The sequence below is a fragment of the Penicillium digitatum genome, chromosome 3 (assembly GCF_016767815.1).
Source record: "Penicillium digitatum chromosome 3, complete sequence".
Taxonomy (NCBI): domain Eukaryota; kingdom Fungi; phylum Ascomycota; class Eurotiomycetes; order Eurotiales; family Aspergillaceae; genus Penicillium; species Penicillium digitatum.
The window spans coordinates 2438708-2462884 of NC_089386.1; the positions used below are offsets into that span (position 1 = coordinate 2438708).

General features: G+C 49.0%; 8 protein-coding genes across 8 annotated transcripts; 2 read left to right on the plus strand and 6 right to left on the minus strand.

The window, feature by feature from the left end:
- Positions 1-448: 448 nt before the first annotated feature.
- Positions 449-2253, minus strand: Pdw03_8424 (Origin recognition complex subunit Orc5, putative; the record flags this gene model as incomplete). The annotated part of the gene is made up of 3 exons (XM_014678077.1): positions 449-1570; positions 1646-2023; positions 2101-2253. The coding sequence occupies 3 exons, from the start codon at positions 2251-2253 to the stop codon at positions 449-451; spliced, it is 1653 nt and encodes a 550-aa protein (XP_014533563.1).
- Positions 2254-3265: 1012 nt separating this feature from the next.
- Positions 3266-9108, minus strand: Pdw03_8425 (Armadillo-like helical; the record flags this gene model as incomplete). The annotated part of the gene is made up of 10 exons (XM_014678078.2): positions 3266-4386; positions 4454-5411; positions 5464-5719; positions 5780-6207; positions 7063-7389; positions 7664-7710; positions 7756-7773; positions 7828-7897; positions 8792-8874; positions 8949-9108. 10 exons carry the CDS (start codon positions 9106-9108, stop codon positions 3266-3268), a joined length of 3468 nt encoding a protein of 1155 aa, XP_014533564.2.
- A 2168-nt stretch (positions 9109-11276) lies between these two features.
- Positions 11277-15026, plus strand: Pdw03_8426 (DNA-directed RNA polymerase; the record flags this gene model as incomplete). The annotated part of the gene is made up of 3 exons (XM_014678079.1): positions 11277-11336; positions 11411-12168; positions 12218-15026. The coding sequence occupies 3 exons, from the start codon at positions 11277-11279 to the stop codon at positions 15024-15026; spliced, it is 3627 nt and encodes a 1208-aa protein (XP_014533565.1).
- A 263-nt stretch (positions 15027-15289) lies between these two features.
- Pdw03_8427 (Histone H2B) lies at positions 15290-17332 on the minus strand (the record flags this gene model as incomplete). Its single annotated transcript, XM_066101962.1, has 4 exons — positions 15290-15856; positions 15916-16953; positions 17005-17086; positions 17142-17332. 4 exons carry the CDS (start codon positions 17330-17332, stop codon positions 15290-15292), a joined length of 1878 nt encoding a protein of 625 aa, XP_065957045.1.
- Positions 17333-17956: 624 nt separating this feature from the next.
- On the minus strand, positions 17957-18685 carry Pdw03_8428 (Indole-diterpene biosynthesis protein PaxU, putative; the record flags this gene model as incomplete). Its single annotated transcript, XM_014678081.1, has 1 exon — positions 17957-18685. The coding sequence occupies one exon, from the start codon at positions 18683-18685 to the stop codon at positions 17957-17959; it is 729 nt and encodes a 242-aa protein (XP_014533567.1).
- A 602-nt stretch (positions 18686-19287) lies between these two features.
- On the minus strand, positions 19288-20595 carry Pdw03_8429 (Ubiquitin fusion degradation protein Ufd1, putative; the record flags this gene model as incomplete). Its single annotated transcript, XM_014678082.1, has 3 exons — positions 19288-20154; positions 20213-20530; positions 20593-20595. 3 exons carry the CDS (start codon positions 20593-20595, stop codon positions 19288-19290), a joined length of 1188 nt encoding a protein of 395 aa, XP_014533568.1.
- A 245-nt stretch (positions 20596-20840) lies between these two features.
- Pdw03_8430 (GYF) lies at positions 20841-22172 on the plus strand (the record flags this gene model as incomplete). Its single annotated transcript, XM_014678083.1, has 1 exon — positions 20841-22172. One exon carries the CDS (start codon positions 20841-20843, stop codon positions 22170-22172), a length of 1332 nt encoding a protein of 443 aa, XP_014533569.1.
- A 263-nt stretch (positions 22173-22435) lies between these two features.
- Pdw03_8431 (AAA family ATPase Rvb2/Reptin, putative) lies at positions 22436-23953 on the minus strand (the record flags this gene model as incomplete). Its single annotated transcript, XM_014678084.1, has 3 exons — positions 22436-23389; positions 23447-23893; positions 23945-23953. The coding sequence occupies 3 exons, from the start codon at positions 23951-23953 to the stop codon at positions 22436-22438; spliced, it is 1410 nt and encodes a 469-aa protein (XP_014533570.1).
- Positions 23954-24177: the final 224 nt, after the last annotated feature.

Below are 24177 nucleotides of genomic sequence, written 5' to 3' on the forward strand. Positions count from 1 at the left end.
TTCTTGAGCTGCTTTGACATTCTGTGTTTTTGGCGTTCAAACGCAGTATGTGGGTTTATGCTGTATGATAATTTTCACGTATCTTCTGCATGCAAGCATGCATTGTGGTGAAGCTGTACGATTAGCCAAGTCGAATATTCGAAATATCTTGCAACTCTACTTCCCTGTGCACTAGGTAGGAATCAGGTATATGAGGGTATCACGGTAATCATGGATCTTTGCAAGAACCATAATCCAAAGGCATTCAAGCGTTTAACTCTTATAAGATCTATGCAATGATCAAGTAAAATATTAACATGGGTATAATTGATCTAACCACAAGGAAATCCAGTGTGCAATGCAGAGCCGTCAATCCAGAAACTCCTGTTGATAAATGCAAGAAACAAATCCCCAGCACAACGACCAAGCCGGCTCCAACAGTACTCCTTCGTCCCCAAGAAAAATTGACTCAGTCCAGACCACCAGCCAACCACTCACCAACCTCGACACCAATGCCCTTAGCCAGCTCACCGACCCAGTCACCAGAAACATTGACACACCACTTATCTCCCGCATCAGCAGTAGTATTCCCACTACTCGTTGCCATGGCATTGTGACCAGCAGCGGGAACCACGAGCCGCAGACGTCGCAGCGTTGCCAGTTCGGCGTAGATACGATCTGCGACAGCTGCAACTCGAAGTGGAGTCGCTGGTGGGTTTGGGTCAATCGCATGGTAGATAGCCAAGAGACGTTCTAGGGGGAATGAACGGGCTGTCAGGATGGTTGATGGGCCGGCAATACCAGCGCCACCCCCGATAGCTGACGTGGTGGCCGAGGAGGTTGCAAAAGCCGAGGAAAGTGTCGATTTTGTGATGCGGGTTTTGGTTCGTTTCCCTTTCTTGGGGGTGGAAGGGCCATCGTTTGCGGTTTGTCTCTCTTCGGCCTGGGCTTGGGAGAGGACCTTCAAACGTCGGCGGTGGTGGGCACGCTTGTTCCGGGCTGAAAGTGATGATGAGGAAAATTTGGAGAAGAAGATTGTATCCAGTCTTTGAGGCGTGTGCGAGGCTAGATATGCGGACGTGAGGATCAGGGTCGAGAAATAGGGTAGAGAAGGCAGCGCTGAAGGGATTGAGGGTTTTGCCAAAGGGGCCCGTTTCGCGCTGGCAGGAGTCTCATCGGGGACAATACGGTGCACCAGCGCAGACTCGCCCTGGTATCGGAAAATGGCTCTGTTCTTGACAAGCAGCCGTGAGAAATCCCACTCATTGTTTCCGCCTGGGGGAGTTTCGCCATTCACTACTGGCGCAACGAACCGGGGCCACAATCTGTCACAGATGGACCGAAAATCCGGTATGGAGCCTGCAGTTGGTCCAACCAATGAGTCGTAGACTGTAGATACAAAGTACGGATATACCTTCGAGGAGGTTTCATCAAGCAACCCATTCACGACCGGCACATCCGAACTGAGGATGATGTGGATAGCCTCCTTGCGGGTATAGGGAGGGAAACTGACGTGCGGAACCGCCGCACTTTGGAGAAACAACGGCCGTGGAGTCGAGCTGAGGACCAGAATAACACAGAGAGACGGGATCTACAAAAATCATCGGGTTAGCCGCAACACTCCACACCCAACCAACAAATTTCACCCAAAGCCAGCAAGACTCACGATCTCGCCTAGCCGGGCCAGCGCTGACAGCAAAGTGTGTGGCGCCTCTCTTTGCCTGTCAATCTCATCGAGCACCAGCACGAATTTGCCGTGGTTCTCAACTGATCTCGCTGCTAGACAATCCTCAAGCAAGACTGCAAGGCCACTGACGTGCTCGCATCTTCCCTTGCCGGATGTCTCCCATTCCTCCTTCTGGCCCAGTGCCTCCAGCGTATTCCATAGAATTTTCGTCAGGAGATGCCGTCCCGTAATACATTCCGAGCTCCTCACAATAGCGTGCGGCACTTCGAGGGTAGCGAGGACGGCGCGGAGGATAGTCGATTTGCAGGTCGCAGAGATACCATAGACGACCAATGTTGGAGGACTAGGAACGTGAGGCTATTCGAAGATCGCTTGAGGTCAGCCACTTTCTCCAAGGAAGATTGGCGAAATTGTTGTCGGCATAGTCAACTCACACTCAGAAGACTGACTAGCTGCCGCATCTGGACATCGCGACAAGGCCATTGTTGGCTCAATGAGCTGGTAACCTCTTTTGGCAGCATGAGAGGCCCAGTCGGTTTGTTTCGGACCTTGGAGGCGAACTTGGTGTCTAAAGCAAGTTGCGGCATCTTGCTAAAGCTCCGCAGGGCGACTCGTTTGGTATGCACGTGATCACGTGTCGCGCTGCAGATTTGGCGTCAAAGGCTAATGAAAATTACGAAAACACAGGACTTGTGGAAAAACTACTGGTGTTGAAAAGGGAGAAGATTATATGAAACCTTAATTCAGCTTTGCATTGCTAAAATGCATGCAAAGAGTGTGTGCAGGATCATGTATGAAGAAGATCTGGCTCAAAGGACCAAATGGCACTCTTCATCAATCTCAAGAAGCAGCAAGCTGGCCGGAAGAGAATCAAGGTCATCAATGGAAAATGCTTCCAGGGCCATTGTAATGTCCATCTTCAGCTTAACTCGCGTACAACAATGAACCAATGTAAAGGAACGGGCACAACACAAAACGCAGTTCGAAAAGAGCAAGGTGCAAAAGTACAACGATGAATGGGTAAAAAATAAGAGTTGAAAATCACAGTGTGGAAGGAAAAAAAGAAACAGAAGCAAAAAGAAGCAAGAAGAAGCAAAAACAACCCAAGCTGGAAGAACCAGTCCTCAAATCAGGGCAATAGAGTACCAGATTGTTCCAAGGAACGATCCAAAACCATCGCCAGATACACTCAAGTCCTTGGCACGCAAGACGTTTGGGGGAGGGAAACCAGGGGGGAAGGTGAAAACAAGAAATACAAGATGTAGGGGGGAAAAGGGAGCAGAGGAACATAGTTCCAAAGATGTCTGCATCATGCACGGGTCGCTTCATGAAAGGTATGCAATATGCAACAAGGGCCAAACGCAATGATCATGGCACATTGCTTCAACGGTAGTTTGCAGTAAAACGCATGTGGTAAATCATTGGATATATGATCATGGCATGTGCAATCGACGTAGGCCCACTTCGATAACAGTGTAAAAGTAACCGTAAAATCATGAAATTAAAAAAAAAAAAGGTTCGTTGCATCGTCTCACTATGGGTACACTGAGGTTGTGGGGTTGTGAAAGACAAGCACTGATGTGAGTGTCCCAGACCCAATCAGAAGTAGTTCTGGATTTGCTGCGGACCAAGCTTCACAGACAGCTGAGGAGTGGGCGCAGTGTAAACAGATGAGGTGTCACTTTGTCCCGAAGGAGTGTTGGAGACAGAGCTCTGGGAGGACTGAGGCACATAGGTCTGGGTGCTGCATACGCCGGATGAGCTCGAAGACTGAGTACTCTGAGGACCCGGCTGATGGTATATGAATGGTTTCTGCAGCAAGTTCTTAGGAATCTGTGTAGTGCTGCTCATTTCATTAGGGGTAGCCTGGCCGCTGGTAGAAGCGCTGCTTCCGTTGCTGCGGCTGTTGGCATCCGCAGCCATGATCTTTCCAGCAATGCGACGACCATGAGGAGTTTGGCGGATAGACGGAAGAATAGGACGAACAGCCTCCACAATGCGATTGCGAGTCTCGAGATCACAGAAGTCCATGGCCGTCTGAACAACATAGTTCGCAAACGAATCACGCAGCATCTTTTCAAGCTCATTGCCCATGAGGAATTCATCAATCATCTCACGCTTCATGTAGTTGTCAGCAGTTCGGAGGCACTTCTCGATCACGTTGGAGCTGAACTTTTGCTTGGACAGCTGAGGAATGTTGCCTCCAAAGGTAGCACACAGTGGGTTGGTGAAGCTGGGCTCCGCAAGGTCCAGAATGTATTGCACAACATAATTTCCGAAGGGATCCTGGACCAAAGCGAACGAGTGCGAGGTAATCTGCGAAATAAGACGAGCCTTCTGATGACCGGAAGCATGATCAATGCAACGCTGAAGGACGCAGCATCCATGGCGATGAGTACCAACAACAACACAATTGCCTCCAACAGCCTCGTAGATGAACTCAGCATCCTCCGGAGAGAGGCGGTTGAGGCATTTCTGAATAACGTGGTTGCCATTCAGATCCTGTACAAGATCAACGACGTGATACTGCAGTGCATTAATTACTGTCTGAGTCTGCTGGGGGGTCGAGATAAATTCAATCATCTTCTGCAGTGCACGAGTTCCATGCTGATTCAAGGCAATCTTAACCAGCTCAGGGGCAGCATTGTTTATCAAAGCAGTACGTTGTTCATCGTTGGAATATTCCAACAACTTCTGGCAAAGATAATTACCGAATGGATCTGTTCAAGTAGAGAGGTTAGTTTTGACAATGGGGTTAAAAGGCGGGGCTTCTCATATGTTTCATACCAGTCATGAGCTCAATAACATGCATGTATGTCTCACTGAATATCAGCTGCACATGCTCCTGGTTTCGCTCCTCCAACTTGCGTTGCAAGTAACGGCAACCATGCTGGTCCTTGCACAGGCTGTACAACTCACCCTTGTAGTGCTCCAAGGGGTAGTTACCGAAACGAGTGAGCTGGGTCGCATCGTTATCTTGGCGACGCTGAGCCATATTCCCTCGGGCCGCAGGTTCATTAGAGCGGAACCCAGAACCGTAGCCAGAATAGGCGTTGTTGTAAGCAGAAGATCCTCCGAAGTTTTGCATGTGGCCATTTATCGGAGTTGTTTGGCCGATGTAGGACTGGATTCCATAATTGAAGGCAGGAACCGCAGGGACTTGGAATGGCAAGCCCATTTGAACAACCGAACTCGGAACATGGCTGGTAGATGCAGTCGAAGTGAGCTGAGGCCCGAAGGGTGGAGCGCTTGCGTGTAAAGTAGATTGATTATCGTAGAACTCGGTCTCATCAAACTCGGCCTTGACTTGACTGTTCACACCACCCTGGGAAATACGCCCCATGCTTGTAATGTGGTGATGCATGTGCTCGTTGTGAGTCTTTGGGGGAGTAGTTGCGTTGTCAGCTTCATTTCCCCTGATGGTAGACAGATCATTAGTTGAGTATGATGACTGCAGAGCGTTGGGCCGACTCGAGAATACAGGGGTTACAATCCCATCGTGGCGGTCATCGTAGAAGGTGATCTGGCTTCCCATGGAACGACGAGCACTGTGGCGTGAGGGGTGGACAGAGTTGCCGCCGTGATCCTCGTAATTCTGGCTCCCAAGCTGGTTCAAACGCCCAAAGTTGTGGATGTTCTGCGGCATACTCTGATGAGATGATCGGTGCCGACTGTGGTTGGAATACGTATCGGAGCCTCGGGCACGAGGGTTGGCTAGATCATGAGCATCAGGGTTCGCCGACAACTAAGCAAATGATTAGGATACAGGGTGCTGTGTTAATTGACAAGAAGCTTACCATATTCAAGTCACCACGACGGGACAGAGTTAGAAACTTGTCATCAGGCTCGGTCAACTTGATGTAACTCTTGATATCAGGGGTTGATAGGCGTTCCAACTCCCTCAGGTGATTATGAGGCTTCTCGTCATCACTGGGGAAAAGATACTTGGGAACATTGAATGTATCAAGGCGTGATCCATTCAAACCGGAGATGCTGGACTGATGAGACTGTCCATTTGGATTACCGGAGGGCAGCGAGTATCGATGAGCAGCACTAAAGAAACATTAGACAGGCCTTGAATACTGCGGCAAAAAAAATAGGGTTTCCACTCACGATGGGCCTGGTCGGAAGGGAGAAGTAGGATCAGCAAGCAAGTCGTCCTTCTCGGAGTTTCGGCGTGAGCCAGGGACCGAGTGTCCGGTAGATCGGTCAATGGACGGCTGAACTGGCTGGGAGGCAGCCTGGGGCGAGTTTAAGGCTGAAGGAGCAAAGGCATTGAAAAAGCCGGGAGAAGATGTCACGCTCGAGGTGGAGAAACGAGCAGGGCGGCTAAATGCACTCGACACGGTAGTATCACGGTACTCAGGTGGGGTAGTTGGCTCACTGACTGGCCCAGAGATGCCAGCCTGAGCCAAGTCCCGGGCGAGCTGCTCCATCTCCAGTTTCTCGCGAGCGTGCTGAAGATCCAGGATTTTCATATCCTCTTCGAAACGGCGTTTTTGTTCACGCATGTACTCGATGTGCTGTCTCTTTTTCTCAAACTATTGAAGGTGTTAGATATGGTTCTCAGAATGATATATGGTCAAGCGAAAACAGCTGGGAAAGCTTGGGAAGGATATCAGTTTGAACGAAGTGAGAGAAAGGTGTAAGCCTCGACAGCTCAATTGACAAAACTTTTCAGAATTGCACAACAAATGTCTGGAAAGACACCAAGAAAACAGACATCTTCATAGACCACCGAAAACAGTCATTTGCATAAGGAAACACGAACAGAACGCACGATGTTGAGTCAAGAAATCAACGGGAATGTGACGGGAAATCAGCAGCAAAGAACAAGTCCGGTAGCACAGGCAGTGAACTTGTTCAAAACAGAAGGGATGAAAAAAGATGAAGACCTAATGAAGGAGCAAATAGAAGGCAAAGGGAGGAAGGTGAAGCTATCGTGTTTTAATACCAACCCAGAACGGATTGCAGCCTAGCATGCAAGAATCGATTTGACGTCTGAATAGACTCAGAAAAGACGGGTTTGAAGCACAAATAGGCATCAATCGAGTCAATGACTTCGGCGAGTTTGCCTCGCTGATAAATGGAGAAGGAATCTGATGAATAGAAACAATAGGGTACTTGAAGGAGATGAAAATGATGAATGGCGGTGGATGAATAGTAGTCTCGTCAACTTGAAGCTGCACACAGGTAGCGTGATCTGCCGGAAGCTGACAGAACTTTCAGAGACTTCTGTGTGATTTCAGAGAATCTTGCAGAGGCTAGACAACCAGGAAGACACCAATTCAAACACCTCCACCCATCGCCGACCAAAAGTCAAAGAAAATGAGACAGGTACGTGCGGTCAATGCACGGGGATAATTGCTAACTCAAAAAGGAACGGTCAATCTTACCGAAGACAGCAAATCCACTGGATCTTGCATCTGGCCGGAACCAGAGCCAGAGCTCGAGCCAGATCCCGAGCTTGGATTCAAAGAATTCCATGACGAGAACTTGCTTGAATCGGTCGTAAACCGACGTTGCAAGTTTGCTCGAACCTCACCAGCTGGGTGAGACGAGAATCCCGATCCAAAGTTTGAATGACCCGGGGAAAGAGAAGTGTATCCAGGGAACGCAGACTCCGATGGCGGGGATCGTGAGGAGGGGAATCGCAGCTCGTCGAGGCGTTCGCTCAGCCCATGCTTGAAGGCCATGGTGGGCAGTGCGGCTGAATCGTTCAACTATACACCAAACACGACGTCCGGTCAGCAAATATAAGGATTGGTAGACGCCAAAAAGAGTTTTAGGGAAGCTTCTCTGGGAAAGCAATTACGACCAGCCCCAGACATTGTGACGCGACATCCTCCGGTGGCCGGGGAATATCCGAATGGGAAAGAAGGGTGGGCTGGCGGTGTATATGTCGTCGGTGTCTCAAGCAAGGGGAATTCGAGAGAGGAGCTTAGGGGTTGGCGCCAGGCGGAGACGATCTGCACTCGCAAAAAGGGCCTAACTTACACAATGAACGCCTCGAGAGGAGTCAAATCCGGTAGATGGGGTAAGTGCTATGCAAGTTCAAGCTGCGCAAGTCATCTATGGGCAATTTAGACTGAAAATATCGTGTGTACCTGACGGTGCGGAGATCAGTAGGGAGTTGCAGAGTGGGATAAAGCTCCTCTTACCGCTCCGACTTAGCGAACACGAGGAGTCGAGGCGCGGGCGAAACGAGAGTGTCGCGCGGGGAAATACAACCTAACAATGACCCAAACGAACGATACAAAACTGTTGTACAAAAGAGGAGTTGCAAAGAGAGGAAATGAGAAGAGGAAGAGGGGGAAGAAAATGGCTGGGAGTCCAGATCAGAGCGGGGAGATCCTTTTTTAGGAAACGACTGTGCTCTCTCTTTTTTTTTTCTTTTTTTTTTTTTGCTTTTAACTAGGATTCAAGTGGTAGTAATCATTTGATCTGTTGATTTTACATACGTATCTATGTTGTGAGATTATATGGTATGTGTTGCTTCCACGCTCTCTCTACGGGTGAGGCGCCGAAACAATACTTGTTCCCCATGTATATTCTTTCTCTGCTTCCCTATGTACTTCTCTACTATACTCATATACTATATTGCCAACATAACCTTGAAGGCCACAGCATATGATTCAGTAATTACTCGGAAATTGATCGGGTTTTGATTGATTGGAGAGCCTCCGCTGTCTGTACAACTTGAACGCTTTTGTCCCGGGAAGAGCCCGGGGTAGTCAATAGGCTATAACTCTTGCCAGGCCTTGTAGACGCTACAAATGGTCAATTTGATGGTGGACTGAGGACAGCCTGGGCTATACACGAGAGAAATCCACTGTGCTAGGACTTCCAGGAAAGAGGGGGGGGGGGGGGTTTCAATGCGCTGGTCGACCAGAGCGTGGCAGCTGCAGGTGCATGATGACCCCTCTTAACAATCACTTGTGGAGACTGAAGTGACCTCGGTGCGAGAAGATGTGACAGCGGATCGCCATCTAGGGTAGTTAGGCGCCTGTACCTGAATCTTAGTGAAATTGCCGAATGAGATGGTACTCCGTATGTTGTTGTTAAGAAGAATCATATCCCAATCTCGGACGAAACGTGAAAAATGGTGTGCGACGAATTCCTCACCCATGGACCATTTCCTTCTCTTTGTTTCTCGTTCCACGGGTCTTCGCCACTGGCGCTCTCCTTTTCCTTTTCTTTTGTGGAGTCTGATCATCCATGTTTCTTTTATGCTTCTGGAAATTCTCGCAGAGATTCATATCTGTTTTAAACTTCCCCATACCATTATCTGCATGGTAAGGGCTCTCACCCTCAATGGCAGGACAAGCGGTGTAAGTACGGGGTACCACCAGCGCTGATCCGTGTCGCTTGGAGCCCCTGATCCAAATGACAAGCATACCAACGGAGCGGGGATCCTCCAGACCCCAGTCATTCTTATCCATTTATTCACACATCGGGAGGATCACCAATAGGCCACTTGTTCTCCTGTATCTGTTAATGTACTATCAGTTTAGATATCCGATCGATATTTTGATTTTCGATCTGAGCTGAGTACTCGCTACGATCTGTGCGGATCTCTGTGAAGTCTAGTGATAGTATACAACATATGGGTACATCGAACCAAACTGTGCACGAACTAGTGAGCTACTCACATACTTTGAAGGGGGGATGCGATAATCAGCTGATATTCAAAAACCCACTTATTGACGCCCAAATTGAACCGATTTTAATTACTTTCTTTCATGCCCAACGCCTAACGTACACCTCTCAAATTGACTGGCTGCCTCGGTTTTAAAATCACGAATAAGAATTCGAAGTCAGTCATGAAAGGATCTGACTAGAAGACACTTTGACTCTGCTCCCAAAAGTCCATTGGCAAATAATATCTGAAACCCCCTAGGCAATGTAGTCCCCGCCCCCCCCCCTCTCCCACTTAGCCAATCCCTGCCGCAAGAAACCCCTACAATGGGCCTTCTGGACTATTGATAACGTAGTCGATAGCATTGCTAATGCTTTCCTTTGAATGTCTCATCGGACGGTACTTTACGGAGCACATGTTGGGTGATAAAGATAACCCCTGTCTTTGTTGCCAACCACGTGTGGATAGCGTTGTATACTTTGTAATTTTCTTTCGCTATAGCGATAAATAGTTCTATCTTTAAGTGGTAGGACCGATACATTGGACCACTCATAGTGCTAATACAACATAGATCCATGCATTCAGTTCAAAATGCGCAATCCCTTCTGGAAAAGGCAATCTTGCGGTGCAGTCTGTGTCCGTGAAATGAAGGGTGGCGATTTCAAAGTTGCGGTCAAACCTATTTCGCCACAGACATCACATAATACTACATCGTACATGCAGTACCAAGTGTTCCTAAGCTCCTAAACTCGATAAATCAGATGCCACAAAAGCAGTGCAACTACAAGTGCTAATAATAATCACGGTACTTAATGAACGGAATTCCTGGCGCTTGGTATCTGCGGTAAAAACCCTCTTTTCCACGTCTTATACGTGACCGCTTCTCATAAAGTACTGTGATCGATCATCTCCCTCGAGCAGAATCAAGTCAATCCTGATCAACAATTTGTCCGTGCAGGCATAAAATGTCCGGGGGTGGCCTGCATGCGCAAAGACCCACTAAATGTACCACCACGTCAATCTACAAATCCTTGACAACCTGGTAATGTCTCGTTATTTTGACTCTGTACAGAGTGCTCCACGCGTTATGAAAAGTTGAGACTAGTATGGATGATTGGTACTATCAGTTAATGTTTAGTGGTTGGCCCAAAACCTGCTCCGTCGTCTGATCTTTTGAGCCTCCTGCTACCTCGGAGTTAAGGATCGCAGCTCCGATTCTTGGGTTCTGTACTGTGAATTGATAGTGAGATGGATATAGTTATGAAGTCAGATTGGTTAAGGATTTAAGAACTGAACGAAGCTCGAGAAAATTCTACTTTTTGAATTTCATTCTGGTTTGATGAGCTGGAGTCGTCTGAAGATATTTATCTCAGAGAGCTAACTTCAATACTTATTACTACAAAAAGCTTACCGAACTGCAGCTATGCCTCTCTGAAAAGGGGAATGGAGGAACTCTAAATACCATCCCAGTGGAAGTGATAGAATGGTTAGGAATTCAAATGACTATCCTATGTTGTAGTTGTGCATACCAAAATCGTCTATCACCAGGGTGCGCTTGTTGCACATCGCAGGGTGATAAGCTGGTCATGTATACTCCACGCCATTATAATGGCTCCTGGTTGAATCTATATAGTTAATACAGTTAACGAGGACAAATCAGCACCTCAGCCGTCAACATCTCTACCCCGAGACACGATGACTCGTCTAGCTATAAGTCCGATAGGATAATTTTTTTTTAAAAAAATAAAATTGACATCTGAAAGAACATCTAACAGAGACGTTGGGATGTTATCCACTGATGCCTCAGGCATCAATAAGCTCCAGCCCGCGGCTTATTAAGCCATCTCCAAATTATTCAAATCTTTCCCCTCCATGAGGATCCATCATGCGAGCTTCCCTTTGGACAACTGAGTATTTTAATTGGGATATCTTTCTTAGTCGATATCTCTGCACCTCAGCCGACTAGCCAAAATGCCTCCGCGCAAGAGGCCACAGCCCTCTGCGGCCAGTCGAGCGCGACGTCTTTCAGAGGTAACAAAACTTTTTTTCCAGTCGCAAATCCCATACTTCCGATGATTATACTGACTGCTCTGCTATTTGGCTAGGCCGGAACCGAATCGGCGACTGACTCCACGAAAACTAAGCGCCCGTCTCAATCCAACCCTGTTCCTCAGCCTCACCAGCATTCCATTCCCGGAAAGGCCGAACCGGCTTCGAATTTTAAGGCTAGGGATCCATTCGATGCGCTTTTAGAACCATTCTACTACAACAAGGGACTTACAGACCCGATCAATACCGCCAGGGACAAATGGAACCTGCTGCCAGCATTCCTCAAGGTCAAAGGGCTGGTGAAGCAGCACCTTGACTCATATAACTACTTTGTGGAGGTGCAAATGAAGAAGATTGTCGAATCAAGCTCTACCATTCGAAGTGATGTGGACCACAACTTTTACATCAAGTTTACCGATATCTACGTGGCCTCGCCTCGGCGAGCCGACGAGCAAGGCGATGGTGGAATTGATTTCGAATCCACGATCACGCCGCAAGAGTGCAGACTCCGAGACACTACATATGCCGCACCCATTCTCGTTGACTTCGAGTATGTCCGTGGTCGGCAAAGGGTTATCCGAAGAGCAGTCCCCATCGGAAGAATTCCCATCATGCTCCGTAGTTCTAAGTGTGTGCTGTCGAATAAAACGCCTGCTCAGATGAGCGTCCTCAATGAATGTCCCCTTGACCCTGGTGGCTACTTCGTCGTCAACGGAACAGAAAAGGTCATTCTTGTACAAGAGCAGTTGAGCAAGAACAGAATTATTGTTGAAACCGACCCAAAGAAGGAGATCGTTCAGGCCTCGGTTACCAGGTATGTCCACGTCTAACCTCTTTGGTTTTACTATCACTAATATCCACAGTTCCTCCAACGAGCGTAAATCAAAAAGTTACATTGTATCGAAAAAAGGAAGACTCTACGTCAAGCACAACGTGCTCAATGAAGATATTCCGATCGTGATTTTGCTCAAGGCCATGGGCATCCACACCGATAAGGAAATGATGCAAATGGTTACTGGTGACGATAGTCTGTATCAAGATGATTTTGCCATCAATTTCGAAGAGGCTATCAATGTCGATGTTTACACTCAACAACAAGCTCTTGAGTGGATCGGCTGTCGCATCAAGATCAACCGCAAACAAGCTGCTTATCGCAAGACCCACGTGCAAGAGGCAGTTGAGGCTATTGCATCCGTCATTATTTCTCATATCGAGGTCAAAGACATGAACTTCCGACCCAAGGCTATCTACGTTGCTCACATGGCTCGTCGCGTTCTAATGGCAAAGAGTGACCCGGCCCTAGTTGATGACCGTGATTATCTTGGAAACAAAAGGCTGGAACTGGCAGGTCAGATGTTGGCCCTTCTATTTGAAGATCTGTTCAAGAAATTCTGTTTCGATATCAAGATGAACATCGACAAAGTCCTGAACAAACGCAACCGAGCCGAGCAGTTCGATGCGTGGACTATCGTGACTATGCATGGAAACCATATCACTCAGGGTATGAACCGAGCAATCTCCACAGGAAACTGGAGCTTGAAACGTTTCCGCATGGAGCGTGCGGGTGTCACCCACGTTCTCAGCCGATTGAGCTACATTGCAGCTCTCGGTATGATGACCCGTATTAGCAGTCAGTTCGAAAAGACCCGTAAAGTCAGTGGTCCTCGTGCTCTGCAACCGTCCCAGTTTGGAATGTTGTGCCCTGCAGATACCCCCGAAGGTGAGGCATGTGGATTGGTCAAGAACTTGGCCCTCATGACACATATCACGACCAACGACGAAGAAGGACCGGTGCGAAATCTGATATTCATGCTCGGCGTTGAAGACATATCGAGTGTTGGTGGACAGCAGCTCTATGCTCGGGGTGCTTACACAATTTCCATCAATGGTACACCGACTGGTTTGACCAGACGCCCCAAGTCCTTCCTCAATGCCTTCCGAAGACTGCGCCGCATGGGCCGGGTTTCGGAATTCGTCAGCATTTACATCAATCACCACCAGCGAGCTGTTCATGTCGCGACCGATGACGGGCGCATCTGTAGACCGCTTATCGTCGTGGAGAATGGCAAATCTCTGGTTGGCGTTCAGCATCTTGAGAAGCTGCGCGATGGAAAAATGGAGTTTGACGACTTCCTTGCGCAAGGACTTGTTGAATACCTCGATGTGAACGAGGAGAACGACTCCTATATCGCCATCTACGAGAAGGACATCTCAAATACTCACACCCATCTTGAGATTGAGCCCTTCACGGTTCTTGGAGCTGTTGCTGGCTTGATCCCCTATCCTCACCACAACCAGTCCCCGCGTAATACCTACCAATGTGCCATGGGTAAGCAAGCTATAGGAGCCATTGCTTCCAATCAGTTCCAGCGAATCGACTCCATTCTTTACCTCATGGTTTACCCACAAAAGCCTATGGTCAAATCACGAACTATTGAGCTGACAAAGTACGACCAACTCCCTGCGGGTCAAAACGCGACTGTTGCCGTAATGAGTTATTCTGGCTACGATATTGAGGACGCTCTGGTTTTGAACAAGGGGTCCGTGGACCGTGGCTTTGGACGTTGCCAGGTCTTCCGCAAGTATGTCACAACGCTGAAGAGTTACCCCAACGGAGCCAAAGATTCTCTCAAAGGACCGACATTCGAGAATGGTGTTCCAATCCGCAAGCACGCGCTTCTCGAGTCTGATGGCCTGGCTGCAGTCGGCGAAATGGTCAATAACGGCGAAAGCTACATCAACAAGGTCACACCCAGGGTACAAAACTCCATGGGATTCACTGGCTCCGGTATGGGCGGGGGAGATGTTATCGAGGCGTCTATGAACTACAAGCTCCCGGATCCTTCCTACATAGATAAGGTCCTGGTATCTGCCACTGAAGGCGAGACACAGCTTATCAAGGTCCTGACCCGACAAACTCGTCGCCCCGAGGTCGGCGACAAGTTCTCTTCCCGCCACGGACAGAAGGGCGTTGTAGGAATTATTGCAGACCAGGCGGACATGCCTTTCTCGGACCAAGGCATCAATCCGGACATTATCATGAACCCCCACGGTTTCCCTTCTCGAATGACAGTCGGAAAGATGTTGGAGCTGGTCGCTGGTAAGGCAGGTGTTTTGTCCGGCCAACATGGCTACGGTACATGTTTCGGCGGCAGCCCCGTCGAAGAAATGTCCCAGATCCTGATCGACAAAGGTTTCAGCTATGGTGGCAAGGACTATCTCACTTCCGGTATCACTGGTGAGGCTCTGCCTTTCTACGTCTTCACTGGTCCCATCTACTACCAGAAACTGAAGCACATGGTTCAAGATAAGATGCACTCACGTGCCAAGGGTCCTACTGCTACTCTTACCCGCCAGCCTACCGAGGGTCGTTCGCGTAATGGAGGTCTGCGTCTCGGTGAGATGGAACGTGATTGTTTGATTGCCTACGGCACTAGTCAGCTGCTGCTGGAGCGTTTGATGATCTCATCTGATCGCCACGAGGTCGATGTCTGTGAACAGTGCGGTTTCATGGGCTACTTGAACTGGTGTCCTGGGTGCAAATCGTCTCGTTCCGTTGTGAAGATGGTTATTCCCTATGCTGCCAAACTTCTGATTCAAGAACTGATGAGTATGAACGTTACCGCTCGTCTGAAGCTTGATGATGAGTTCCCTGAGATGAAGGGACGTTAAGCGAAGGACTTGGATTTGGGTCGATTGGAGTTTGGGACAATCAAAATGGGACATGTGCATACTTGGTCTTACGAATGAATGGCATAGCGCGGCGATTTAATATCATCTTTACCTAGTTGTTCTTTTCTGTAGCACGTAGCTGATGCGTCGACCCTAGCACCTTGGATCGACAAAAACAGCTGGGCAGCAATCCTCAAAAACAAAACGACGTTTTAATAAACAAACTGGAAGAAATGAAGAAAATCAAAAGAAGCCGCACCAAATTAGAGCATTAAAACATTCGACTCAAAAGCCACATGCTGATAGCGAGTAAATTCATCCATCTCCTTCAGAAGCTTGATCCTTGTTTCCAAAGCCTCCTCTAGACTCATCGGCATATCACCCTTGGACTTCATATTCTCAAGCGCTAGCCTTTGCAAGCCTTCCTTAACGCCTTCCCCAGGCGACAACTCCTTAGTCCAATCCAGACGCTGCGGCGGGATATTGGCAGTGGAGATGATGCGGATATTAGGATCGACGAGGTAAAACGCCACGGTGCGCGCGTATCCAGGCTTAGTCTTGTCCTTCAGCTCGAAGCGCGTAAACTTGTGCTGTATAGTGCTTGGGTACATGATCACCCGGCCGATGTTAGCACAGATCGAACCTGGGTATTGGATTGCTGGCTCGCCGTTTGTCAAGCCAAAGACTTGCTGCAGCCAGATGAAGTCGCTTGGGTCGTGCTCGATTTCTCCAAGCGTGTCGGATTCTACTATGTTGCGGAATTCCATGAACGGGTCGAGTAAATTGTTGTGGTCGTATGGTATGACTGCTACGGCGCAGATGTGCTCGTTCTAATTTGTGTTTTGTTATTAGCAAGTACTGCAGTGATTCTTAGGGCTTCTAAACTCACCATCGTGCCGTCACCATGCCAGTTTGTCTCGAAAGTTGGATCTTCCGGAGTTAGATCAACGCCCAACAGACGTGTGATGACCTGAAGTCCGCGTTCCTTGTAGTCCCGGTTGAGATCGACACCTCGCTCAATGCGAACCGCACTAGGTAGGTCCTCGGGCAATTTGTCCATCAGCCAGGGTGGAACTGCCCAGGGAATGAACTTGCCTGCGTCGGGTTGGATGGCGCGGTAGTTCTCCATTCTCCACTTCTCCGTGCGCACATCAAACTCACTCTGCGCCTCCCTTGGGTGTATCTGAGGTGCTTGAGCAGCTACTTCCTTTGGGACTGGATAATACTCTGCCTTGTGGTATTCGATTCGGGCACGGGAATGGAGCATGTCTTTGAGGGGAGTCAAGGTTGCATTCCACTGCGGAATGATGCAATTGAAAGCCTGCTCGAGGAGCTTGTAGAGGTTCCGGTGTTTGACTGGGTGTACGTTGTTGATGTATGTGGTTATGTGCCACTGTCCATCATCGCCGAGTTCCCAGTCTGAAGGAAGGATCTGATAATTCCGGTTGTAGGGCCGAACCTTGATATCTGCGCGGGCTAAGACACGCCAGGCAATATCTTCCCTGGTTATTCCAGTCTCTTTTGGGACTGGAATAACTTCGCCCTTGCCAGCGTACCTGAGGGCGTCATCGAGCCCAATGATTCTGTCTGTGAGAATGCGAGTCTTGCCGTAAACGACCGGGTACAATGCCATGGAAATGAGGTCACGCTCTTTGTTTAGGCTTCCTGGATAGAAGTACTGCATTGATTTCTCATCGTACTCTAGCGCAGCGAACTGGGATCTCATATCGCTGTAGAGCGATTTAGGCAGGTTTGTATCAGACTTGGTGACATCGCCGTTGTACAGGGCGACTACATCTGTAACCTCGTAGATCATTGCCTTGAATTGAAGTTCATCAATAATCCATTCAGCCATGTTGAGGGTGATGTCTTTGCCACTGTTCATAGCGGCCTTTTTCCACTTCTCTTGTGTAGCGGGCTCAAAGACCTGAGATGACTTCAGCAGAATGATCTGTTTCAGTTTTATCGGAAAACCAACCTTTTTCCACCACTCAGGAATATCAGTCAGGTCCTCCATAAACTCTACCATACGCATCTCACGGAGGGTCAAGACGGGCAGGCTGTGAAAATTTTCAGCATTGAGTCCCTTTCGGGTGTTTGTGACTCTGCACTTACTCCACGAATCCTGCTTGGATATCTCTATCATCCAGCGCAGATGGAAAAATACTCCGACTTTCGACACCGTAGATGTTTTTTTCCATCGGAGCAAAGTCTAACGGCCGGTTGAATCCCGGAAGAGCGAAGCGGTAATCTTTCCCTGCCTTGGACTCGAGGAAGCTCGGGTCGTGGGATTGGTGTTGGAACATCGTTGCGTTTGGTCAAGAATAGTACACCAGAGCAAAGTCCTCAATAGTGATACGATGATCTGTATTGCTCGGTCAGAACAACACAGGGCCAATGCAGGGTCCCAAACCCACTTTAACAAGGTTTATATTGCGATGACATGCACAATATCAGACACCAAAATCCAAACAAGTGAACAATGACCATTGGAATGAGAGAATAGCGAGGAGAACCAAGCTGAAGACACTTAAAATGAGGGCCAGAGTTATGATGCAGGGCTGTCGTCGTCTTCGATTCTAGGCTAGATCACAATGGTTGATGGCCCTTCAGACGGGAGCTGCGGAACTTGGGTCCGGGCCTTCAATTTGGCTCTAGCAAATCGGCGTATGCCCAGCTGATCTTGAGGTATAGTCATAGTGATTCAACCCTATGACTATGGAATTGCGAAACTTTGCTGTACTGTTTAAAAATCCCTAAAAGAAGTCAATTGGGCTTCAAAGGCTCGATGGAAGTAACTTCCTGTTGCTAGTGCCTATATAGCCACGAGTAGACGACTTGAAGAAGGGGAAAAAAGATTTAGGCAAGCAGATGCGTATGTCAGCCGCATAACATGATGGCTGTCATGTTGCACTCTAGTCTTCCTCAGGTCAAAGCAAAACCAAAGCTCCCAAGTAGTCTTTAACAATGCTCCAATACCGATCCGACTCCGCTCGCATATGTCCAACGTGAGCGGTGTTCTTAAACACTTCACGGCGCACCACCCAACCCTCAGTTTCGGTATCTGCCGCATGAGATTCCACCTCGCGCCAGTCCACTAATTCATCCGTATCCGAGTAGATATAGCAACGATTGAGAGTCCCGTCCGGGTTAGCGGCTTGAACCAAAGAGGTATCATTGATGAGCTCTCGGGCAAAGGAGATGGGATCTGGAAACGGGGAAAAGGAATAGATCAACTTGAAGAGAACCAATAAAACAAAAAGGAAGCCTTTTCCAAGTAGCCGCAAGATCCACATCCGCGGAAGCGCAAATGAGAAAGCCTTGAATTCCGCTCGTAGGCTCGGACTGCCTGGTGCACTATCTATGATCATTGCCGACAAGGGTAATGGGACCCCTGTCGTATTTATCCAGGCTTGTAATAGGTGTATCGTGCTGGACATGCCTCCATTCGAGAAGAAGTGCACAAATACTGGATTCTCAGGGGTCACCAGACCGCGCATTGCTTCCACGGCTGGGGCGATGCGGGCTCGCCGGGCCTGGGCCCCCAGGTGCCAGATGAAGTCACTTGATGAGCTTCTGACGAAGATAATTCGTGCTGATGGTACCATCTGCCTGTACTCGACCACATATTTGGCTAGGGCGCGCGGGGGTGCATTCATCCAAAATGCAATGAATATCACTGGCCGATCCGCCTTCTCGCTTGGTCCGAGCGGGTCTTGGAGATAGACCGAGGGGGCCAGCCATTCTGGCCATGATACAACACCATGTGAGTGGTGTGAGATCAACAGTGTAGTCTTCTAACTTTTGGCATGTGGACGGCGATCTTCGGCTTGCCAAGAGCCGTGCGCACTAGCCGACGTTTCTGACCACAAGGGTGGCTTATCTGCTGGTTGAAACAATGTGCTGAGATATGTTAAAGACGCATTTGATCATTTCAAAGTACATGGGGAATTTCCAATCCTCGGAGTGTTGTAAAAGTCCCCGAGATGCTGAGATTTCGAGGCAAAAGGACTGCAAAAGGACGCTGGCTTGAAAACCAAGATGACGACGCGGAAATTGGGACTGCCTACGAGAAGAATGAAGATATTGAGGTTCGTTGCAGGGCCTTTTATGTATTCAAGCGAAAGTAAAAAACTCCCCAAACGCCACGATGAACCTTGCCATGACTTCCAAGGAAACCCCGCCGCGGAATCTGGAGAATCCACTATCTTAAATCCCAGGAGAGTCATGGAAGTTAAGGTTTGAATAGATCATGCAGACATTAACGCTTCCCCAAAGTTCGGCCACTACCGTCGGATTTTTTGGCGTTTCCCTTGCTCTTTTGGGCTTCAGCCTCACTTCCCGAGGGGGTGGCAGAGTCGGACTGATCCTTTCGCTTCCCACGCAAAGTTTGTCCAATTCCTTGGAACTTGGGCTGATCATCTGGGACAACTAGACCATTCTCATCGCGGGGTTTGACAGGCTTTATTGCATACCCGAAGAAGAGCTGATTGGGTGGGAGTCGAAGTGGTTGCGGGCCATTGGTTCTTCGGGTTGGAGGTGGATGTGAGGGATTTGAGGCACTTGGGGTAGGAGTAGAAGGTTTAGGAGTTGGGGCCTTGCTGCCCTTTTTGGCATTCAGACGTTGTCCTCCAGACAAAAAGTTTGATGATGCCGCACGGGCACCAGTGGCAGCATCGGTGGCCTCTGGGGCAATGGCGGGGTAGTTGATCGATTGTGCCATGGTGCCATGGGGGCGCAATAGTCCACCGGCTGGAGGCTTTCCACCGCTAATGACGCTACCGGGCGTGCTGGTTCCACTAGCCCGCTGTGGTTCTTCGAATCCAACCGGAGCGGCGAAATCAACCTCTAAGTCGGTCTCTAGAACGGAGATGGCATTCTTAGTCCCAGAGGGTTTTGTTTCCAATACTGCCATCTCATATACTTGATCGTTGTATGAAAAAGTGAAGACGTCGCCTTTGGAAAGGCATGAGAAATTCCGGAAGGCGTTCTCCAGCACAGCTTTCGGGTCACTGATATCGAGGAAGGAGGTTGACTGTGCTTGAATTTTAATAAACTGGCCGGGAGGGAGGTCCGTCGATTTGATTTGGAGAAGATCGCCAGGTTCCAGTAGTAGTGTTTGCATCAGCTGCAGAGAACCGAGTGTTAGTACAGTCATAACACATCAAGGAGCCTGTCTTACTCACCCAGAATGGCAAATATATTTTTCCTTCTTCAGCAATGAACTCAAGGACACCCGCATGTGTCATCCTCTCTTTCGCACCATTATGAAGCTCGAACAGCATCGGATAGGTTATGTGAAGTCGGGTAAGCTTGTCCAATGCGCTAGGAGGCATGATGACCTTGCCACCGTGGTTCACGCTCTCTCTTTCAGGACCAGGAAGCATCGCCACTGGATAGCAGCGATAGTATTCATCGAAGCGACGGGATGTGGCACCCGGACGCGCCATGCCGGCACCTAGGACTCCATCCATAGGGTCGCCCGACCAGTAACCAGGTCGGTACTAAAGCTGTTAGTTCCGAAGGTGAAAGTTGAGAGAGGGATGGAGAGTTCAAGTGGACTCACCATATCAAATTTCTATGAATTTGAACAAATAAAGATGGGTAAAGAGAAAGGTGGCGACGGGACCGGATTTATTGAGGTACATCATGCCGCTCTCTGGATTGTCGTCAGTGACGCAGCTCGCTCCGCCATGATTTTCCGCTCCGACCCCGGACAAGGAAATCAGCTCTATCCGAGTTGATTTACCCTTCAATTTTGTGTAACATCACATTTCTCCTCTAGTTTCAATCAGACTCCCCAATCAAAGCGCCATGTCGAGCTCATTGCCACGACCTAAGCGCGCAGGCGAAGATTTGGCTGGTATCAACCACAATGACGACGGGGAAGATTCCTCTGAGCACAAGAAGCCCCGCTTCGACCTTCGCAACCCCTCAGCGCTTGCAGCTGATGCGCTCGAAGAAGACGCAGTACTGGACGCCGATGAGATTGGCAGACGTGGTCAGAGAGTGAGACGCAAGGCGGTAAATCTCGAGGGCTACGATTCGGACAGCGAAAACGAGGGGTTTTCTGCGCGCACAGAAGAGAAATCCAAGCGCAAACAAGCCAAGGAAGATGCCGAAGATGACGATATGTTTGCCGAACTACAAGAAGACTTCGGTGAAGAAGAAGTCGATGGCGACGAGACTATAAACAAAAGTAAAAAGTCCGTTCGCTTCCTTCGAGACGATGAGATCGAGGGCCAAGTCGCTTCTTCAAAAGGCGGAGGAGTGCTTCATGTTGATCTAAGCAAGGGTGCAGCCGAAATTTATGAGGAAGAAGATGGAAGTGGTAGTGAAGTTGGGGAAGAGGAACGCGCACGAGTCGACGAACTGGTGGACGAAGAACTTGGCGCCGGTGGAAAAAAAAAGCACGCACCTCTCCTAGATGCCTTCAACATGCGAACTGAACAAGAGGAGGGTAGATTTGATGACCAGGGCAACTATGTTCGCAAAGCAATAGACCCCGACGCGGCCTACGACTCTTGGTTGGAGGGTGTTTCCAAGAAGGATATCAAGAGAGCCAAAGAGGCTGCTGAGCAACGCGACGCAGAGCGTAAAGAGAAGGACCGAAAGGATGACAGCATTTTGACAGCTGATGTTCTGAAGACGATCATCACCCACCTCGAACGCGGCGAAACAATACTCGAAGCACTAGCTAGACTAGGCAAAGGCCTACGCCGAAAGCCCAAGTGGCAAAACAAGAAGAAAAAGAAGAACGCCGTGGATGATATCGAGATGACATTTGATGACCCCAACGAGGTGGCCCGGAAGAAGGCAATTGATTCCATTACTGGCGCCGCCGATATCCTGATGGGCCGCGGTCAAGTCGATATCTACGACACAGAGCGCGAAATTCTCACACGGCAGTACCGCAACGACACGGGCGATGACTGGATTGACCCTCCTGCAAAGGGTGTGACTGAGGAAGATCCGGCCATGTGGGAATATCGGTGGTCTGATGCCCGAGATGGAGGTAATGCTCACGGGCCATATGATAGCGCGATGATGGACTCATGGAAGAATGCAGGCTACTTTGGCGAAGGTGTTGAGTTTCGTCGAGTAGGAGATTCAAGGCCGTGGAGCGGCACTGTCAATTTCTTGTAACATAATGCCCCCCCCCCCTCCTCACATCAACTACGATAGTCGCTTTGGCTACACAAAACACCGTTGATGAATGAAATATTAATATCAGATCCCCTATGACAGAGGACTGCAATTGAATCTTAAAGGCCAAATCAGCTCAACAAGCGCCAGTCCTATCATACATCGTTTGATGCGACAACAAAAAAAAAAACAAGATCCAGTGTAGTTCTTTCGACCCGCTTAACTGCCCACCGAATAGCCCTGTGCTTAAACATGTATCCTGATCAAGAAAGCTCCATGGCGTCGCCATTGGTAGCAGTAGTAAAGCTAACAGCACCTTGGTCACCAATGAAGCGCTGTTCATATTGATTGACAAACTTGACACTCCGAGCAGGGTCGTAGAACAGTCGGAAGCTGCGCTGGACGTCATCGACACTAACCTCCTTTGCTTTCCGTTTTTGACTCAGCAGGTGCGAAGTGGTAATCAGGTTGCTGGCATAGCGTAAGTTTGACTCCTGACCAATCTTGGTGAGAAGGGCGAGAGCATCGGGCGAAAGATCGATTTCTTCTTCCTGCGCTCGGATAGCGATGATTTGACGGATCTCGTCACCAGAGTACATCTGTGTGCTGACGATAACAACTCGATCAAGGAAATCAAGGGGTAGGCCGTGAGGAGATGTGTAGGTGGTTCCGCGGATGCGTGACTGGCCGCGATTGCTAGCCATGATGACGATAGGGGCCAACTCAGCCTCAAGGGCACGGTTGATGTATGAGTAACATTCAATATCGAGCATATGAACCTCATCAATGAACAGGACACCTGGGATAATCTCTGCCTTGCCCTCCTCTTTCCATTCTGCCACCTTGGTATTGATCTGGTCCCGAACTTCACTCCGAATCTCGCCCGTATCGCCGGAGAAAAGGGCTAGGAAGCCTTGTGAACGTGAGTTAATGACGTCGATTTCGTGAAGGCTGACAGTGTGGACAATCTCCTTGCGAACCTGAAGCTCGCCTTCGGGGCATTGTACAAATTTGGTATCGGCACCCATGGCGTCGTAGTCTCGAGAGCGTGCGTATGACCGGCCGAGTTTGGTGATCTTGCCCGAGGACTTGTCGATCGAGATCACATCTCCTGCCATAACTCGTTCCTTGGTCATAGAATCAATCATCTTGGTTCCCATGTCGTAAATCGTTTCCATGTCCGTAGTCTTGATCGTGAGCTTTCCTTGTTTGTTGCCCTGCACGTAGTCAGTATCCAATGCTATTCATTCGTTCTGCATAGAGAATCCACTCACGCCAGTGACACTCCGGTCGATTTGAATTTCCACCACTTCACCCTCAATGATTTCGCTCTCTTCCTTAATGCGCACACCGATGGACTTCCGGAATGCCTGAGTTAGGGCTTCTGTCTTCGACATCTCCATTGAGAAAATTTCAGAAGCAGCAAGCATGGTGAAAGGTACGTCTGGTCCGAGAGATTGTGCCATGCCCATTGCGATTGCTGTCTTTCCAGTGCTAGGAGGTCCTGCAATCAAAACGGCACGACCGGCAATCTTACCCTCCCTCACCATCTGCAAAATCACTGCAGCGGCCTTCCGGGCCTTTTCCTGGCCCACAAGGCCTTGAGACGATGTACGAGGTTGAAGCGTATCTGCATCAACGCCGAGGCCTCTGATATGCGAATGGGCGGCGATGAGGTTTAGTCCCCGGAGCTCCTTGCTCTCTGCGACAGTCGAAATTGGCTGTTTTAGTATCAGTAACTGTGGAAAGATTGTAGAAGAATTGTAACTTACTACAGCCATATTTGAAAATTTCCGGCAGGAAATATTTCCTAAACTGGAAGAGTATGATGGTAAAATGCGCCAGAGATCTAGAGAAGCAAAAGAAGAATGAGAGCCAGGCAGGTCGCAGATCGAAGTGCATCGTTACCGCCCGGCAGAATATAACCTGAAAGACACGATTTATTTCATTCCCACTTGCCACAGTTGCAACACTTGAACCAATTTCGCATTTTTGGTGCCCTTCG